Below are 21809 nucleotides of genomic sequence, written 5' to 3'. Positions count from 1 at the left end.
GCCTGACAGGCCCATAGATATGGAGATTGATGGTGAAAGCACAAATTATATGGATGAAGACCCCATGGTATTGATGTTGAGGGAAGAAGGAACTTACTGGGAGCTAGCCGCCATTGTTGAAGCCACAACTGAGTTGAAGAATTGGGCATGGGAGGGAGTCGCCCACCCCATAGAAGACTCTCCGGAGAGGATCAAGACCGTTGAGCCTATCACTCCTACCAAAAACATTGTCTCTATCCCTATTGAGTTTGTTTCTACTAATATTATTGTTCCTGTTGAGTCTTCTTGTGATCGTATTCCTATAGAGTCTGTTTTTGATGAGTCCGTTAGAACTCTATTCCTAAAAATTTGATTTTTGATTCTGCTTATTTTTTGGCTTTGAATGTTTTTATTTCAGAAATTGGTAAAGAAACATTTAATAATAAGGAATTAAAACAAGGGATGTAGAACCTATAAAAGAAGAAACTCAACCTATTAACCTGGGAACTGATGATGAATCTAAGATGGTACAAATGGGCAACACCTTAACCTCCTCTAAGAAAGATGCATTAGTCGCACTACTGACAGAATTCAAGGAGATATTTGCAAGGTCATACAAAGACATGCTTGGGATTGATACAGATATAGTGCAACATTGTATTCCAACAAATCCAACCATGAAGCCGGTCAAGCAGAAGTTGAGAAGAATGAAGCCAGAGTGAACTCTCAAGATCAAAGAAGAAGTTGAGAAACAGTATAATGCGGGATTTCTAAGGGTGGTCAACTACCCAGATTGGTTAGCTAATGTGGTTCTAGTACCGAAGAAGGATGGGAAGGTAAGAACGTGTGTAGACTTTTGAGATCTTAATAAGGCTAGCCTGAAGGATGATTTTCCCTTACCTCATATTGATATCCTGGTTGATAACATAGCAAGACACGCCTTGCTATCGTTCATGGAGCCTTTTTTTTTACTACTTAAGAAAGAAGTTCCCACAGTATGGAATAAGCAATACCAAGAAGCTTTTGAAAAGATTAAGGATTGATAATGCCTTAAAATGTATACTTGTTATATATTTATGTGGGCGTTATCTCTTTATTACTATGCTTAATTTGTATAATTAAGCCATGATTTGCATTAGTTCCTATTATTTATCTTTTCATAATTTCTTGAATAAGATGCCATTCATTGTGTGTAATTTTCTACTTTTAGGAAATCATGTGAGAAAGATGAGTTTACAGGAATTTGTGAGAGAATGGAGGCCAAACTAGAATTAAAGTGAAGCTAAAGGACCATGCTTAAATGTCTAAGGAGGTGCAGCTGGAGTGCTTGGATCGTCTACCATGATTGGAAGCTTCAAATAAGGAAAGAAATCAAAGAGACAGAATCTGAAAAGGAAAAATCTGATTTGAGCACTGATTAGTATTTTGGGCATATCTCTCTTATCAAAAATCCAATTGACTTACAAGTTACTGCTGTAAACCTAGACGGAAATTAAAAATATCAAAACTTTTATTTTCTTTGGACACTTTTACATTAGGCTTTTGAAGGGAGGCTGTGTAGAACGAATTTTGGTAGAGAAAACCTTGTATTTTTCTTTTTCTAATGGCAGCCTAAACTCTTTGCTAGGGCTAGGGGTTATGTTTCTTCTATACAGTATGAATATGCAATGTGGTTCTCTCTAAGATTTTAGACAATAACATATTTGATTGTTCAATTAGATTTCTTTTGATGTATTAGTTCTTCCATGCTTTCAATAAGTTCAATCATGTTTTTCTTATTGTTTAGATGAATTTCTAATAGTTTCAAATAGAAATCACGTTTTAAAGTGAATGGGTTTTTTTTTTCTGAAAACTATTCTAACCGCATTATTAATCGAAGTTATCATGCGTTTTTGAATTGTCTCAGTTCACCCGAATCATAAGTTTTTAATTGTATAAGAACAATCAATTATGAAATATATATTTTCTTAGATCACAAAGAATTTCATATCGATATAGGGAAACACCCCGTTGCCCTAGTATTTACATTATTGATTTAAATCAGTTTTTATTATTATTCTTGTTAACAATCACCAAGCAAAAGTATTTTTCTTCTTCACCCAAATTATTGTTTAATTATATTGTCTTTGAATTTTCCCTGCTCCTTGTGGTTCGACCTCGGTACTCTGAGAATTATATTGCTACGATCTCCTACACTTGGGAGTGAGCAAGCAAGGATTATCTAATAAAGCCACCAATACTGGTTCCACCAGTACCTGAAAAGACATTATCGTTGTATCTCACAACTATGGATACAACAATGGGGGCTTTGCTTGCTCAGTACCTACAGGAGTCTAGGAAAGAGAATGAGATTTATTACATTAGCAAGAAGATGCTAGCTTATGAAGAGAAATATTCACCACTTGAGAAAACATGTGTAGCACTTGTATGGGCAACCCAAAAACTTTGACATTACCTGCTTGCTTTCAAAGTCTTGTTAATTGCAAGAATGGACCCTCTGAAATATTTTGTGGAGAAACTTATGCAAGATGAGAAGACAACTAAATAGGTTCTGCTTTTTGATATTAAATATGTGACTTAGAAGTCTGTGAAGGGGAGAGCAATTGCTAATCACTTAGCCCATTGTTCACCTGAAGAAGCTGAAGAAATCCAAGGAGAATTTCCAAATAAGGATATCATGGTGACAAAGTTAGAATCATGGAAGATGTATTTTGATGGAGCAACTAATCAAAATGGAAGTGGCATTGGAGTTCTTTTAATTTCTCCAAAAGGGACACACATCCCATTCTCTGGTAGACACAACTTCCCTGCCACTAATAATGCTATTGAATATGAAGCTTGCATTATAGGGTTACAAGCGACCCTAGGTCTTGGAGTAAAAGAGTTGGAAGTATATGGTGATTCAGCCTTGATAATTTCTCGGATTCAGAAAAAATGGAAGATCAAGGAAGAAAGGCTAATGCCTCATCATGAATGTCTTCAGAAGTTGGCATCAAAATTCAGTAATATTCAGTACTAGTATGTGCCAAGAATGCAGAATCAGATTGCATATGCTTTAGCAAAAATGGCATCCATGATGGATGAACCTATGGAGGATGAAGCTCGACCAATAGCAGTGGAACAAAAAGAAGAGCCAGCTTATTGTATGTCAATAGAAGAAGATGAGGGAATGAATGGGGAGGGTGAATGGTACTCAGACATTTTACAGTACCTTAAGGATGGGACATACCAAAAGTCTGCAGACAAGAATGACCAATTAATCATCAAAAGGTTATCCAATAATTATATTATTTGTGGTGAGAGGCTTTATAGAAGATTATGTGATAGAATTCATCTCCTTTCCGTGACTGCTAAGGAAGCAAAACAAATAATCACAGAGGTTCATGAGTCAAGTAATGAGCCACATATGAATGCATACATGTTGTCATAAAAGATAATGAGACAAGGTTAATACTGGACTACTATGGAAGCCGACTGCGCAACTCATGTTAGGAAGTGCCATCAATGCCAAGTCCATGGAGATTTGAAGCACATGCCACCTATGCCATTACATACCATGACTTAACCCTGGCTGTTCTCTACATGGGGAATAGATATTATTGGGAAGATTCACCCAACAACATCTAATGGCCATGAATTTATACTTATTGCCATTGATTATTACACTAAATGGGTGGAAGCTACCTCATACAAGGTTTTGAACTCGAAGAAAGTTGCTCAGTTTATTCAGACTAATATCATTTGTAGATATGGGGTACCGCATGAAATTATTTCAGACAATGGGTCGCATTTCAAGGGAGAAACAAAGAAGCTACTTCGATAGTTCAATATTCAGCACCATAAATCCTCACCCTACCGTCCTTAGACCAATGGAGTAGTTAAGGCTGCAAACAAGAACATATGACAAATTTTGAAGAAGAGCACAAAGAACTACAAGGACTGACATCTACAGTTACCCTGTGCACTTTGGTGGTATAGGACATCAATTCGGTCCTCTGTAGGAGCCACTCCTATTCATTAATGTATAGGATGGAAGTAGTCCTTCCCATTGAAATGGGTGTTCGTTCATTGAGAACAATACTGGAGAGTGAAATCCTAGAAGTAGACTAGTTGAAGAATAGGTATGACCAATTATGCAAATGGATGAGAAGAGACTCAAGGCCTTGTATCACATTCAAGGTTACCAAAGGAGATTTAGGAAAGCTTTTGACAAGAAGGTAAGAACTAGAGATTTGAAGTTGGAAGATTTAGTGCTGAAAGAGATTCATGCCCCAGTTCAAGAAATGAACGGAAAATTCAAGCAAAATTGGGCTGGTCCATATATTATCAAGCAAATATAGTATAGGGAGCAGTAAGGTTGATGGACTTAGATGCAAACCCTTTCACTGAGCCAACCAATATGGATCAATTGAAGATATACCACATCTGAGGTGGTAGTCTGAAAACACCACGTCTGAAGTGGTTGTAAATTATTTTATTTTCTTTCCTAGGTTCGGCAAAAAGAAAAAAAAAAAAAGCTCGCTAGGTTGAAAACCTGAAAGGGCAGTCTAGGAAAAAATTAGGGCATTAAAAAAAAAAAGATAGGTTGAAATCCTGAAAGAGCGATCTACACAAAAGGAGACCAAAAAGGAGAGTGAGAGAGCCTGCTAGGTTAAAAACCCGAAAGGACAGCCCAGGCAAAAGTTAAGACAAATAAAAAAGAACTACGTGATGACTTGATCCTTTTGCCAAGGAGGTACGTAGGCAACCATATATTGGTCTGGTCACAACTTCCTCAAACTCACCATTTACCCATTAAGCAAAAAAAAAAAAAAAAAAAAAATCCCAAAATCTAACCATTCCATTAAACCACGCCATTACACAAAATTCAAAACCCAAACCCTAAACTTGAAAGTCCTAAATAATTCCTAAACCTAAGAGTTTCACATCAACTTTTAAAATAAACATGTTCAAAGCCAAAAATAATAAGATCATCTTTTCTTCAGTCTTTTCTCCATTGGTTGTTTGTTGGTTCCATCTGTGGTAGGCAGTTTGTCATCTTTTTCCATCCTCTTGATCTCATAATTGTTAGCCTCATGTTTCTCTTGGTTATCTTTAAGAAATTATTTTCTCATAGAAGCCATGTTAGGTTCTTTATCCGCAATTCTGTTCACTAGCCAGTTAGAATATTTCATGGTCATCCTATGAAAGTGAACCTTAACAAAAGATTGATCCACTCGGTCATCCGTGTCCAACCCAATAGCATGTTCCTCATAGAAGTAGGATTTGTGTCCACAGGAGTGAAAGGTTTTCTTCCTCTTCCGCCAGGCATTCCCTGCTCATATTGGAATTATCTCAAGAGTCTATTAGCTTTATAGAAAGTTGCCTTCCTTAATCCAACTATGAAGATGTGATCTAAACCTAGGGACTGCAACAAAAGGGGTGGACACTTCTACCAATAACAATTCCATTGAATAGAGACACTAGAATTCTTATTCAGAAATATTTCCATCAACCATATCTTCAAAGTTAAGGGACTCCCAAGAAATTCTTGATACTCTCCACCAAGAAAAATAGAATCTAGTCCTAAAAGAGTTTCCGCCGAGATTATAAAAGCAGGATTTTCACCATCTTTAACTTGACTCACAACTCCTATGTCTCAAGCGTCCATAAAGCCATGTCTTCCAGAGTACAGCAAAAATTCTCCCATGAAGCAAAGAGCCAAGCCCAAATTCTTCTGCATGTTGTTAGACACTCCATGAGTACGCTTGTTAATAAGTCTTAAAACAACTGCATGAAGATTCACCATATGGCCTTCAATCATGCTATTGGTAATTGAAGTAGGAAGCCCTAGAGCATCAAACAAGATCTCTCTATGTTTGGGATCTCAAGAAATTGCTAAAGGTTTTTTCTAGGATCATAACCCAGAATAGCTGAAAATTCTTCAATTGTGGGACAAAGTTTAGCAATTTTAAACCGGAATACATGGTCCTCAGTATCCCAGAACTTTATGACGGCACGGAGAAAATCCCACTTGATCTTGACATTCCTCAATGTTGGTTAAAACATGGTTTGTATCTCATACAAAACATGCGTAGCGGAAAATTATTTGATCTACTTCATTCGCAATTGATAACATGTATTATGTAAATTTCAGAATTTGAAGACCAAGAGAACGTACCTTGAAACGGTGAATTTAAAAAAAAAAAGATCAGAAGTACTTGAGAACACTTTTAATCTTCACTCTAATTTCACTAACGCCCAAGAAGTGTGGTATCTCAATCAGTTTCTAAGGGAGAGTAATAAAGTGACTAACACTCACACATGCACACCATTTTTCAATAATGTCTCTCTTACTTAAAATTTCTGTATGTTTCTCCCTTAATATCTAATTGATTATCTAATTGTGCTGGCCTTTTGGGCTTTTCCAATTGGGCTTAAGTATGTGACTTTGAGTGGGACAAAAAGGGACCAATAAGACACTAGCTCCAAAGGGCCTTGGGCTTTTCTGTCAACTCTTGGCAAGTCCAAAGTTACCATTAACTATATTTAATACCACTATATAAATATAGTTGCACTCTAGTCCTTATTTATAAATTATATCCCAAGACTTTATTGTACATGCAACCCCTTCATAAAATATTCGTAGTAACACAAAGTCATGAATGTAGACTGTCACTTTGTAAATTACTACATCTTAATTCCTTGAGTACCCAGTTTAATCCTTAATGTTATTCATCATATATTTATGAAATCTAATTTCATAAATATATACTTTAGTAATTCCTTACTAAAGTGGTTAGGCTTAACTCTCTGAATAACCAAACCCATTAAACTTATCTCAAGGGAATATTTTATATCTCCGTTAAGAGACTATGAATTCCATCTTGAGAATATATGTTCCATCAACACTAAATGTGGCTGCCCAACATACTAAGATTTTGATCGTTACTTTAGATCTCACTTCTGATATACCAAAGCAACCTAAACTTCATGATCAAATCCATTATTCTCTCAGGATTAAGAGTTCATGTAAATAGAAGTTGTGAGATTTATTATTCATTTGACAGTCATTAGGAGAATAATAAATCTCACAGCGGTCCAGTTCAATATGTCTTAACTCTTAAAACATATCAACATACCAACTAGAAATCTCCATTTCCATGATCAAGATAAATCATCTTAGTTGATATGTTATACTCTTTGCAGATGAAATGCCCAATTTCATCACTGACTATGAACTAAAATTCTGAGTTTACAAAGAACTTGTAATCTATATCTTATGTGATTAAATCACATAGATCACATACTATGCATCTCATGGATTATATGAAAATGTCCCAATATTCATGTTACCATTATTTTTAGATAATAATAAAATAACTTTATTAATCACAACATTAAGTCATACATAATGTCATACATAATGTCATACATAGCATCATACAATAGGATTTAAGGGCACACATCCTAACACTCAAAGCCTTGATTCCCTCTAGCTTGTAAGTTGTGAAATTGGTCTTGGTGCCAAAATCAAAGCTACGAAACCATCTATTGATATCATCTATAGTTGAGTGGGGAAAATTTTGATTGTTAGCCATGGATAATGCTTGCATGTGATTGTTGTTTCTTGATAACTTTGATCAAGAGATTTGTTTGCAGGTTTGATGCTAACATAAGCTACTTCAATCCCTAACTAGGTTTAAATAGGTTTCAAGAATTTGCAGTTGACTGGGAAAGTGTTTCATAGTCCCAAACGGAGAAAATATTTGACAAAAAACTCAAAAACACAGAAAATGCATTGGAAAAATGCGAGGAATTAGGGAAAAATTGGGTGTGCCTGTTGGCACCCAGCCCAACCAGGGCTTAAGTACCTTGTTTTGTGTTTTCGGGCACTTCGCGGGTCCGTTTTGGCTCTGTTTTTCACTCCAAAAAAATGATTGTGCAATAAAGTTTTTCAAAAATTTGCATGATTTGTCAAATTGGGGCATTTAGATGTGCCTTGTCCTTTTTTTTCAAAAAAAAAATCACCTACATCACTTGTTTCAAAAAAAAAAAAAAGGAGAAAAAAAATTAATCAAATCAAGATTTTCCAAAGTCATGCATCTATTTTCTAAACTAGGGGCATTCGGCTATGCCTTATCCCCCTTTCTCTGGAATAAGTATAAATCATTCATCCTTTTCAAAAACAAAAGGTCATCATGCACAAGTTTTTAAACTAGGGGCATTCGGCTATGCCTCATTTAGGTAAGTACAAATCACATCAAAATTGGTCAAATAAGTTTAAATTGTTTCTACAAAGCCTCATCAGGTGAATTTTAAACTTGTCTCATCTAAGTTTCAAGAAGATTAAAAGCAATCCAGAGATAAGGAGCTAAGAGCGGAAGTTAATAAAAATTGTCTAAGGAATACTTTTTTGTTGTCTTTGCACGAAAATTAAAATACAGGTTAAGCATCATTCGGACTTCGGATCTGCCTGCGAGAAGATCTCCTAGACCCACCCCTAGAGGAGCCACCCTCAGTGTCTCCTTCCTGACTTGCATAAGACCGAGACAAGTGTTAAATCCATTACCATAGAGTTCAAGCAAAAGCATTAAGGAAGCATCATCTTTTACCTAGTTCATTTCATTGAGCACATATTCAGAAGATTGAGTGCGTGCCACAAGCTACAAACCTCCAAACCTCCGCATACTTTCTTCCACAAGACCAACATCGATCTAAAGCACAAATCCATAAATTTAGAAATAACTCAATGAGAAAAAATGAGGACAAAAGACTAAAGGATTAAGGAATATACTGGGTCATTCTAGGGGACATTTGGGGTATACTCAAGCCGATCTAGATTCATAAAGCTGAATGACCCATTAGGGTTCATTACTTCGTATTGCCATGTTGGAAAATGAGGATATGTCTCCATGAAAGAACTAGAAAAACTGTCAGCATGGCTAGGAGGAGGAATCTCCTTCTCTTCAGAGGATGAAGCCTAAAAGTGCAACATGCAGATATCTTCATAGAAGTTAAAACAAAGAAGGTAAAAGATGAGGATGCAAGACATGGTGCGAATTGACTTTGGAAAGAACAAAAGCTACCGTTGTTACATGAATGCCAGCTAAACAACCCTACAATTAAGTCTGGACAAATTCAAGATAGTCTCTTGGTGTCCCCAAAACAACATGGCTGACACGAGCACAAGCAATTTCTTCATTAGCTAAACAGTCTTCCAACCAGATGGAAGGATAGGGATGAACAAGAATTGTCTCAAGAGGGTACATATGTTGAACTTGAGCTAGTACCCAGTCACCAAGATACCAATATCTCCCATGGCCACACTCAAACAGTACTTGACGGTCATTCAACTCCTGAGCCCAAGCATACTCAACATGCTCCTCACATCCAAGCCAAGGATTTAAAGACATCTGAAAATCACGAAGAACCTAGAATGAAAGGAAGCCAAACCACAAAAAAAAGGAAAGAACACAAAAACCCCTAAAAAAACTCACATCATCGGCAGTCAAGTTATCAATCACCATACACCAAGCTTACAAAGAACGCTTGGGAGGCGTTGACAGAGGATACATAGGCAACCAAGGAAGAAACCTTGGTTATATATCACCAACATCTTCTAAAACTTGTGGACCAACCTCAAAATATTCTTGCATCCAGACCTAAGAAAAATCAACACACATCATCAATAGCTCGACAACAAAAATAACCTTTACAAAACACACATAACCAAGAATTCAAAACCTCACCTCCCAAACAAATGGTGCACCTCCTTAGCTTGAAAGGCTGCGCTGAGAAAGTTGAGTCATGAAGTGCAAAAGGGTTGCATAAGCCATGCCACCCCAATCATAATTTTTGATCTGGCCAATATCCCTCATACTCCACAAATAACGTAAACTCATAGTGCTCCCCAAGTTTGGACATAAGAGAGTTCCAATGAAGAGAAGCATGAACACGTGAGTGCTGGTTGCTATAGTCATACAATTTTCAATATCGGAATATAGCCACATCAATGGTACATTCTTACTCCTGATTTTTGGAGGCATCGCACCCAAAAGACCTCTAATTTCCACTGAGGTGATGGAATCATTAAATTTAAATCTTTCACCACCCAATCCTAAGCCAGTAATGGCTAAGAAGTCATAGAGTGTCAACATCACCTCACCAATATCGGGAAAATGGAAAGTGCAAGTAGTGTCCCAAAATTGCTCTGACAAGGCAAGAAGCATTTAGAGGTCCTTATACTCATTAGTATCATGGTCCAACAGAGCTTGAAAAAAGGTCTGGAAGCCAGCTTCATTAATAACATTCTTTATGTCTAGGACAACACCTCCCACCTGCCCTTCAACATTTGGAGACTACCTTGACTCTTGAGGCTCTACAAAACAAAGTTTAGCCAATCACTAAGATGTTCACAAAACGCCATGTCCGAAAATACTTATTCCAAAATCCCTACAAATAAAGTAATGCCCCTAAAAATTTAAGCCAAACCCCATAGGCCATTCCATAAATTCAAATCCAATGACATCCCAACAATACCCCCTATCAACCCAAAAATCCTTCATCTCCATAAGTTCGTTCAACAATGGCTTGAGCATATGCACAAAAAAAATTCCATGCCAATACCCAAAAAAAAAAAAAAAAATCCCATGCCAAGACAAAAATTTTTTCATGTCCAACAAAAAATCCCATGCCAACACAAAAAAATTCCCCGCCCAACAAAACAAAATTCTATGTCCAACAAAAAATTTTCAAGCCTAACATAAAAAAATTCATAACAACACCAAAAATTTTTACCCACAAAAATTTTCCATACCCATACCCAAAAAAATTCCTTGCTCATGAAATAAGACCTCACATTTCAACAAAATTTCCACACTCAAAAAATTTGATTTTACTCAACCATGCCTACACGTCAAATTCTCAAGATTTTAATATTCACAAAAATCAAGTCAAGATTCATCAGACAATTCCACAAGATACATACAATGCAATGCTTCATGAATCATCAACGATTCAACATTGTCCAAATTTCACAATAGCAAGCAATTCAACAATTCAAAAATGACCCAAAACAAAGGAGAACAATATGACCGCACAATGATCTCCAATCAAATCATACAATGTTCAAAATTCCCATAAAAACAAGCAACAACAAAATGACAATGTCCCACCATAAAGCTCTGAACAAAACATGAAAGCAACAAATTTGACAACAATGAAACTGATGATGCCAAGAAGATCAGTAGGCTGGATGCTTCGGACTTGATAGGACCAGTTACTCTCTCTGCGGCCTGAAAAAGAAAAAGAAACCAATCAAAGGCGACCGGGGCTGCCGGCCAAAAACCCTCCGATGGTAAAGTTAGTTCTTCTCACTATGTTTTTGGAGTTCCAACTTTTTTGGAGTCGAAATCACACATACCTTTGCCTTTTCTGAATCAGTCTTTATATAGCGCCTTCGTAGACGGTTATCGAAATAAGAACCTCTCCTGGATTCAAGGAGGCTTAACGTAACTGCCATAACCGTTTAGGAGTTACACTTCTATTTCACAACGGATACATGACCGTTATGCGTGGGATAAGGGATCGTCACATTATATTCGGAGATTCTCCTAAGTATGATACCCTCGTCCTGGAATTCCTTCGTCGAGTGCGCCTGTTAATTCCAAGTGTAACATCCTAGTCCACGAATCTTTACATGGACGAGTCCTCTCAGGGAAGGCTGTGCGCATCCCACGGACGAGGGATGTAGCTTCGCTATCACCCTCTGGACGTCCTTGTCCGTTACCCTCGTCCTGAGGATAACTTCTGGACGGCTGCCGAGGTGATGACCGTCCAGGGACGGGTTGAGTGTTTTCATCCCACATCAGAAACAAAAAATGAGCTCACCTTGAAGTCCTTTTTGGATGAGTGTGGAGCATGGGTTTTAGGGTCTTGAAGGAGCCCCTCTTCCTTATTTCATTCTAGGGATGGATGATATTTCTTCCCATTGAAAGTAAGAAAAGATGGCCCATGAGGAGATGCCATGAAAATGCAAAAATGGAGGTTTGAAGATGGGTTTCAAAAAATGGGTTTCTTGCAAAGATGGTCAAGAACTCAAAGATCTGAAAAGATATTTTGAGAAATGGATGAAATCAAGTTTAGAAGCCTAGAGAAGTGATTTTCTAAGCAAGGAATGGTGTGGATATGAAGAAAATGCAAAAGGAAGAAGCTTGTGAATAGTGACAATGGAGGAAGAAAAGGGAGTGAAGAAGAAGTGAAAAAAAAAATTGAAGACAAACATAAAAAAAAGGGGGCCAAAAATTCACCCCCCCCCCCTCTTTAAGACTCACATGAGTTGCTGAGTTAACTCATGTTTGACTGAGTTGGCTCAGTCAACACACCCATTAATAAAAATTGTTCTTTGTTTTGTGTTTTAAAAAAAAAAAATGATGAATGGATGAAAAAAGGAAAAAAAAAAAACTTTTCAAAGATTTTCAAAGATAGATGGTATTAATTTCAAGAAAATTTCAATTTTTAAAGGAAGAAAAATAAATTTTTTTCAAGGATGATCAAGAACAAAGGTTATCGCTTTTCAAATAATATTTCAAATTTCAAAAAAATGATGATGGAAAATTTTCAAAGGACTTAAAAAAAAAAAAACAATGGTTTTCCCTTTTAAAGAAGAAATTCAAGTCTAAGAAAAAAAAGGGGAAGGAAAAGAAGAGAAATCACACATCACAAAATGATGGAACAATAAAGCACTAATTATATAAAATCTAATCCCAAATTTTGGTCTTTTGTAGGCAAAGCCCAGATTCAAACCAAGAAAGAGAAGCCTCTTGGTCACCTTGGATTCAGATCAAGATAGAGAAGCCTCTTGGTCGCCCCAGATTCAGACTAAGATAGAGAAGCCTCTCAGTCACCTTAGATTCAGATCGAGATAGAGAAGCCTCTTAATCGCGCCAGATTCAAACTGAGATAGAGAAGCCTCTCGATCACCTCAGATTCAGATCAAGATAGAGAAGCCACTTGGTCGCCCCAGATTCATACCGAGATAGAGAAGCCTTTTGGTCACCTTGGATTCAGATCAAGATAGAGAAGCCTCTTGGTCGCCCTAGATTCAGACGGAGATAGAGAAGCCTCTTAGTCACCTCAGATTCAGATCAAGATAGAGAAGCCTCTAGGTAACCTCAGATTCAAACCGAGATAGAGAAGCCTCTTGGTCACCTCAGATTCAGATTGAGATAGAGAAGCCTCTCAATTGCCCCAGATTCAATCCGAGATAGAGAAACCTCTCCATCACCTCAAATTCAGATAAAGATAGAGAACCCTCTTGGTCGCCCCAGATTTAAACCGAGATTGAGAAGCCTTTCAGTCACCTCAGATTCAGATTATGATAGAGAAGCCTCTCAATCGCCCCAAATTCAAACCGAGATAGAGAAGCCTCTCGATCACCTCAGATTCCGATCAAGATAGAGAAGCCTCTGGGTCGGCCTATATTCAAACTGAGATAGAGAAGGCTCTTGGTCACCCCAGATTCAAACTGAGATAGAGAAGCCTCTCAGTCACCTCAAATTCAGATCAAGAGAGAGAAGCCTCTTGGTAGCCCCAAATTCAGACTGAGATAGAAAAGCCTCTCAGTCACCTCAGATTTCAATATTTAGTTCAGGTTTATCAATTCTTAAGTAGGTCAAGCATTCACAGTTCTCATTTTTCAAAACAACAAAACACTAGTTCTATGTCCCAAGGTTTTAGGTTCTAAGGCTAGGTAATCTTGGAAAAGTCAACCTCTATTAAATCGTGGCTGCTAAAATCAGTGTCTTTGTTTTACATTGACATTCACTTTGCAAGCTTTGTCAATAAGGGGCATTTTGTTGACACTCGATTTTGCTCCCATAATTTAATTTTGGTAGATGGTTAGAATGACCATTCATATACCCAAATTTTAGAGTTGCATTACATGCATTAATTCATTCATTGCATATCATAAAAAGATCTTGAGATTCTAACGGTCTCGACGGTATGTCCAATTCCTAAATTGGACCATTAGATTGAAAGATATCACATGATCAAGTTTTCACGGTCTACATGCATTTTGTTTGGGTGCAACCGACCATGTGTAATTAATTTATATTAATTCTGATTGGTTGAACAATTAAAATTAATTAAATTATTCTATGATTGGTTGTTGGTTTTTGTAAAAAATAAGCCTGCTTGCATTGGAATAAAATGGATAATCAAATAACAAAGAAATTGTTGATAATTAAGTCTTTTTAAAATATTTATCTATCAGATAATTATTACTTTTTTTTTTTGAAAAGATCAGATAATTATTACTTGAATATCAAGAAAAAGGGATTAATTTTTAAAATATGAATTAAAAACGCATCTAGATGCAATTCTCAGCTCAAATTTCCTAAAAAAAAGAGTCCAAATCAAACCAAAATTGAAAAGGGGGCTCGGCTCCTAAGAGGGCCAGTCGAAACTCTTGGAGTCTTGATCAGCACTTGCCATGTGTTGATCGGCACTTCCCAAGTGCCGATTGGCTCAAATGCGTGGCCTGGCCCAGGAACCTCCTGATTAAGATAAAACCTACCTTTTTCAAATTTTTAAAGATAAGGATGCGTTCCAGTTCGTATTTGATCTTATTGAGCTTATTTTTCAAGCATCTCAACCTCTATAAATAGAGGAAAAAGATCAAAAATCAAGGAACTTCTTTTTTTGACTTCTCTGCTCCCCTTACGTTAAAAACGTTCTGGAAGCCTTGGCTTTAAGAATTTCATTTTTGTAAGTAAACTATTTTAGACCTCAAAGAAGTGAAAATTTCTATAATTTCTAAAATATTCTTCCATTGAAGGGTATGCTCATGCAAGTAGGAATTTAATTTCGTTCTTGTGCTTATTTTTCTTTTCTCTTAATTGATATGTTGTGTTGTTCCTTGCATGGTTTTTGTTAATATGTGTTTGATTTAATTATGATCTTGTTCACAATTCATATATGCCATGTTTATATGTTTGGTTGGAATTTTCTTTAACATGTTTGTGATTTAATTCTTCTTTAATTTCAAAATCTGCAATTAATCAGCAATTTTTTTATAAAAACAAAAATAGATCTGTATTTTCACAAAATACAGATCTGAAAAATTTTATAAAATCTTTCCGGTCAAAAATAGATCTTTATTTTCGTTAAATACAAATCTAAATATTTTTTCTGAATTTTTTTTTTCTAGTCAAAAAACAAATCTGTATTAACATTAAATACAAATCTGAAAATTTTCTAAAATAGTTTTCTTCTTAAAAAAAAAAAAAACTGCAGATTTTGAATTTTCAAAGAATGGATATGCATGCATAATAGATTTGAATTATGAATATGAATCGTCTTTTAAAAATCTCATTTCTTTTATTCCTTACAAAGTAGATGTGATTTTTATCAACCAAATCCCTTTTTTTTTTTATTCCTTACAAAGCAGATCTGATTTTCATTAACCAAATCCCATTTTTTTATTCTTTACAAAACAGTTCTGATTTTTATTAACCAAATCCCATTTTTTATCCCTTACAAAACAGATCTGATTTTTCTTTGAGAAGATGGCATATTTATTGTAAGTGCACAATTGCACCTGGACCCAAAAGCGAATGTTGGGCTCAGGCCCAATGAGCCTTATACAATAAAATTTGTAGAGTATGGGTTTGAAACCTAGGTTCGGGATATTGGAAGTTCGATTAACAAGCTAAAGTGTTACAATTTGTGCAAATGATGAACAAATATGACAAATAGATCTCCTCGGACGTAAGCCGAGGATGATTTGTATAAATATCCTCTCTTTTGGCCAAAGTTTACAGTCCTTAGTTCCTATTTTATTCATAGCAGAAAGTCTCGATCCCTTTCTCTTTCCTCTCTCGTCTCCTTATGTACTTCTTCCTTTTCACTGTTCATCCACGTGTCGTACAAATCTTTCGCTTAGATACTTTTTTCCTCCACCGCCACCTTGAAGTCTTCAAACAAATAGTAGGGGGGTTGCATCCTACTGTTCAGAGGTCATTTCTCCATTAATGCGGCCAGGGAGGTAGATGCAGGGTCTTTAATGTGGAGGTAGCAGCCTTTTCTCTAGATATTTCTATCACATCCTTGCGTCTAGAGGGTGCTTGGATCACCCTCTTACCCATCAGTTTTTTCATAGTTCTGCCTTTAACCTTCTTGGCTAGTCCCAGGGTCATTGTTGGGCCTATCCGAGGAAGCATTCCTCCTCGGACAACTTCTCGGACCTTTACGGTGCAGACTAACTTATGGGCCTGGAGGCCTTAATCAAAAACAAACTGGTACTCATCAATAAAGCCCAAAACCCAAATGTTTATTCGGGAATTTTTACCCCCCACATTTATAAGACGAATTTATTTAAATTAATTTTAGTCAAGTAAGTGTTTGTTACATGTACTATAATATCATTCAATTTCATACAAAATGGCATATAATAGTCATTAGAGTCTAGAAGACCAAAGTCTGTCTAGGCAGAATGGGTGTCTAACATCTTCCCATTCTGTAACCTATCCCTCGAACTTAGGTTTTTTGATAGTAGACTAGTGTTTTATCTTTTGTTATGGTAGATTGTAACTAGGATCAAACCTTTGTAATTTTTACATAGATTGTATTAGGACCAAAGCCTTGTAAATTTATTCTACCAAGATGTAATTGTATAGTCAATTGATGAATTTGAGGTATTTTTGGACATCTAATTGTATTTTCTTTTTTTTTTTGGTATAAAAAATAAGTGGCGACTCCACACAATTACCCAAAAGAGAGGTGCCTTAAGCATCTAAATCTCTTTTTGAGAGCACCCCTCCGAGAAGTGTGGTCTCTCACACTTTTTTTTTCTTTTGATTCTTTCAATTATTGTAAAAAAAAAATGTAGGAAATGCAAGCTATATAAAAAGAGAATTTGTGATTTTGTTTATATAACAAAAAGCTTTCAGTTCTGCTTTTGAATATTTTATTTTTAATTCATGCAATTATTGATGCTAGGTCGAATTGTAGTTCTATTTAGAATTTTACGCAGTAATTTTGTTTTAGATTTGTTCACTTCATAGAAATAACATTATCTCATGCTGATTTTGTTTGATGATGTGCAACGTTATAACATGTCAAAATCCAAGAAAGTCTAAGGTCTTTTTATTTTTCTTTTTCTTTTACTTTTTTTTTTGAATAGTAAGAGCACACAACTACAAAAGGCAAAATCTACTCATTTTGATGAGCAAAAGTTTTGTGCATTGAGTACGACCTTTTAATGAGCAAGACGCTATAGTTGTAAGATGAAATTATAAGATTTTATTAGCTTAATTATAAGATTTAAGGTGAGTTAGGTTGCTTAGATTTTGTGTAAATGTAGTATTTGCTTGAAATCACTTTTGACGTGCAGGCTTAAAGGAAAGAAATGAGATTTTAGAAGAAGATTCCTTGGGTCAAGATTGTCTAATTTTGGTTGCCATTGGCTTATTTGTAAATTAAATGTCTAGAACAAAGATAGATGTGGCAATAGTGTTTATTGAAATTCTTGACACATTGAATGTTTAGGAGCATGATCTCCAAAAATATAGTAGAGCGAAAATTAGATTCATGTAGTGAGGTAATATGAAGTTGTATGTTTTTATTGTTGCAAAATTAAATTTGGATTCTGGCTTTGAGCCAAGCCAGGTAAACATACAATGGTTGCAATTCTTAGCAAATAGATTTCCCTTTCTTTTTTGTCCTTCTTTTAGATTATTTCTTGATGGGCAAATCAACCTTTTATAGATTACTTTAGCTTTTCCTTTTACTTCAGCATCTCACGAGTTAGCAATTAGTTTATTATAAAATGTTGTGTTTTGGAATAAAAATTGTGAAGAGTTGTCTTATGCAATCTACACGAGGCAAATTGTGATATTTTGTAAATTGTTTAGCACTTAAGTTGAGTAACTGAAGTCGTGTTTTGAAAATATGCTTTTTAGATGGATACTTGTTCTGTCAACTTCTGCCACATCAGCACAAATTTAGATGAAATTGTATTCCCAAATCACAATTTCAATATTTAAGAATCGTGTTTTTAAAACAAGATTTTAGAAAAGACTTTTTTTTTTTTTTTTTTTAATTCTCATTGTGCTATTTTTAATAATTATCAATAAAATAATAATATTTTTTCAAAAATAGGGAAAGAATTAGTTAAAAAAAACAATAATATTGCTGATTTATATATATATATATATATATATATATATATATATATATATATATATATATTCTAGAAATTAGTAATCACATTGCCAATTTTTTGGAAAAGTTATTTCTTTAATTTTTTTTAATTAGCAATGTGATTGTTGGTTTCTTTAAAATTAGTCCATCTATGATGTAACTATCGAATAATCCCAAAAAAAAAAAAAAAAAAAAAACTCAATGAACTCCTAAAATTTGTCATTTGTGTTAAATCGCTGTTTTTGGAAGACAAAACGCAAGTGAGCATAGCATTTATAGAATTTAAGTTATTATCACAAAATTGAGAGTTTAATACTTCTAACATTAAATAGGGGACAGCTGATAATTTTTCTTAGTTATTATATGATATATTCAAATTAAAGTCCTATAGTCCAAACAACATTAACAAAAAGAGAAATGATGTTCAACGAATTATATATCCTCTATCAAAGTATCAATAAATGATCTATGAGAGAGTAAGTGAATAATTACAAAATATAAAGGCAAAAACAGAGCAAATCCCAACTGCCAACGCCCAACGACCACATAGTGGAATGTCAAATCCCATAACTTACGGGCCAAGGTAGCAAGATTATGTAAGCACAAAATAAAACCCTAAACGCATGACAGTCACGTAATTTCTCTCTTTGCCTTTTGTGTTTCCTTCAACATATACAACATTATTGCGTTTGCTTGATCAAAAGTATTACAGTCTCTCTCTTTCTTTCGTTAATCTTTTCTTTACAATGCTGTTTGTTTTATTTTTATTTATATATTATAGGTAAAGTGGAAAACCCAATAATGTGGCAATTAATAGCCACTTTCGAATTTTAGTAAGTTGCAACACAATGGCTATAACTAGCCACTTTTGAAAGAAAGTGGCAATTTTTTGCCACTTTGTAATAAAGTGGCAATTAGTAGCCATTTTCGAATTCAGTGACATTGCAACAAAGTGACTATAACTAGCCACTTTTAAAATAAAATAGAAATTTCAAGAAAGTTCTCTTGATAAGAGTAATATTGCCTCTTTATACATGTCTAAAGCATTTTTCAAACTATCACCTCTACCTCCATCTTAAAATGCTTTAGCACAACCCCTAAATATAAACAAGGACCATCCGTAAAATCTTAAATAATATTTTTTTGGATAAATAACAATATTTATTAACCATAAAAAGGCATGCAGCCTAAAATATAGGCAACATTTCACCTTTCAACCCAAAATACCAACCATATCCCCCTCCAACAACCTCCCCATTGAAACCATCTCATTCTTTACCCAGAATTAACCTTCAATCTTAACTATAGCCTCAAAGCAAGGCACAAATTGAACATAATGAAGCAGATCAAGCTTTGCCCCCCCCCCCCCCCCCCCCCCAACACACACACACACACACACACACACACAAATGGTCTGGTCCGGGTTTTAGAACCAAGATTAACTGTCCTTGGACCGAATGACATATGCTCCCCTAGTAGGAGATGAGAGGAGGGTGAGGTTATAGGTTCAATCCCATGTGGGTGCATGAGTTGTGCATTTACCCATCTAGAACTAAAAAAAAAAAAAAAATAAACAGAAGAAGAAGAATTACCTAAGCTGCTAAAGAAAGTCGGTATGACTACCAAATACTAGAGGAAAGAATCTAATTGTGCTACTGTCAGTCAAAATACATTTCCTCTATTTTCCCCAGCAGTAAATCTGTCCAGCACCTGAAATAAAATTCCCAAATGATATGTCCATGCATCTTCAAAAGCTAAATTAAGGCACATATGAAGGACCTTTTTTGGCATGTAGCAATAATTGAAATAAAAAGTACTAAAGAAAGGTAAGCAACCCACAGAAAATACAAGAGCAGCACGCGCAGATATATAGAGCTACCAAAAATTCAGAGATACCTATCCAAAAAAAATCATAATAGAAAATCCAGTAAATAAGTAAAGGGCATTTACAAGCATCCATCACGTGCACAAACTTCATAGAGAAAGAAGCTTCAACTCCAAAGTAGATAATTCGTGATCTTCAAAAGTCCAAGCATTTTCTCCCCCAAAAATGCAGCAAATGACATAAAGGTTTCAATGCGGGCTACTAAAATTCATACCATCTGTCATCTGTTATATATATGAGCCTTTAAGCTTGTTTTTGCAAGCCTCTTGTTGCCTCATCATTACGATATTAGTAAGAGAGCAGCTTAGTTCGGCCATCAGCATGAAATTACTTTTAGTAAAATATACAATACTTGCAAACAATAAGTCAATTCATACTTGAGTTAAATATCCAAATTACACCGAAGTTGGTGCACAAAGTACAGAAAGTAATGCAATGAATAAAATTTTTATTCTACTAATTAGCACCCTAAAGTTTATAACTTATAGAATTTAATTAGCAGAGTTGCCATTTTATTAGTAAAATCTAACTGATATTCAGGATACTAGTATGCCCCTAGTCAACCCTGGGTTGACTGAAAGTCAAAGTCGCTCAAAATCATCCCAAAACAACATTTTACATGTTTCTACATCAAACCCAAGCTACTTGGTGATTTTCGTCAACTTTGACCAAGTTTGACCCGAGGTTGACTCCTAGGGGCATCAAAATCCCTAATTTTGATCCAACCAACAGAACGGGTTGGGACTAGTGCCATTGTGAAGATTATTAGATTCCCTTTCCAACGACTACTCATGGGTAGAAATCGGAGTTAAAATAGTTGAGATATTTAGAAAACCATGGAAAGCGCATTAGCATACTTCTTGACGCCATAAATTTTGATCCGACCGTTGGATTTTCAATTTATTTAGTATTCTAAAAACTAGACATCTAGAGCTTTCCAAGGACATCAAGATCAGCTCAATCCATTTCCAGAAAGACTTTTAAATACGTGTCCGAAGTTGAACTGTGAAAAGGCTGAAACTGGTGATATCAGTTGGGTGGCCGGTGGCCATACAAGGTGCACGGGCAGTTGAAGAGTCGCCTTTCAGCTATAAATGCCCCCAGACCCCTCATTTTGCAAAGAAAAAAAAAGTTTTTGGGCAAATTCTCTCTCTCTCTCTCTAATTTCTCTCCCAAACACCTCCAAACACCTTAGATTCTCCTCTTTTCTCTACAATCATCAAGGTAGTGTTCTTGCACCCAATCTTTCTCTCCTTAGTTCCATACCTTGGATTTGAGGTTTAAGGGTGTGGATGTAGCTTTTTAGCTACAATCCACACCTTTTTCTTTTATAGCTTTTTCTTAGCTTTATCTTGTTTAGTAAAATGCTTTATTGCTTTTCCTAACATGTTCTTGCTTCCTAGCATGTCTTTATAGTTTTTTATAGCATGTTTCCTTGCTTATGCCATGTTTTATCGCTTTGATGTTGTTGGCCTAGCCTTCTTGGGCTAGGATATGTCTAAATTTAATGTTTGTGCTTAGATCCACATGCTTTTAGGCTCCTTGCCATGTTTACACTTAGATCTTCATGCCTATGTGTTCCGTGCCATGTTTTTACTTAGATCTACATGTTAGTTCTTAGATCTACATGTTTGTGTGCTCAAATCTATGTTGGTTGCTATGCCATGTGCTACTTTAGCCCCTTTTGTCTCTTGATATCTCTCTCTCTCTTAGGGTGTAGATCTAAATCCTGTGGTCTAGGCCTACGTCCATACACCTA

General features: G+C 35.6%; 1 protein-coding gene across 1 annotated transcript; it reads left to right on the top strand.

Moving 5' to 3' along the window:
• Positions 1-2278: 2278 nt before the first annotated feature.
• Positions 2279-2998, top strand: LOC142632533 (uncharacterized). Its single transcript, XM_075806918.1, has 2 exons — positions 2279-2404; positions 2561-2998. Exons 1-2 carry the CDS (start codon positions 2279-2281, stop codon positions 2996-2998), a joined length of 564 nt encoding a protein of 187 aa, XP_075663033.1.
• The last annotated feature ends 18811 nt before the right edge of the window (positions 2999-21809 follow it).

The sequence above is a fragment of the Castanea sativa genome, chromosome 4, assembly GCF_040712315.1.
Source record: "Castanea sativa cultivar Marrone di Chiusa Pesio chromosome 4, ASM4071231v1".
Classification (NCBI taxonomy): Eukaryota; Viridiplantae; Streptophyta; class Magnoliopsida; order Fagales; family Fagaceae; genus Castanea; species Castanea sativa.
Note: the sequence above shows the minus strand (reverse complement) of the source record. Positions and strands in the feature narration are given on the sequence as shown.

Coding starts and splice junctions, on each gene's coding strand:
- LOC142632533 (XM_075806918.1), top strand. CDS start 2,279: ATGGGGGCTTTGCTTGCTCAGTACCTACAGGAGTCTAGGAAAGAGAAT. Junction 2,405..2,560: donor AGAAAACATGTGTAGCACTT/GTATGGGCAACC, acceptor TATGTGACTTAG/AAGTCTGTGAAGGGGAGAGC.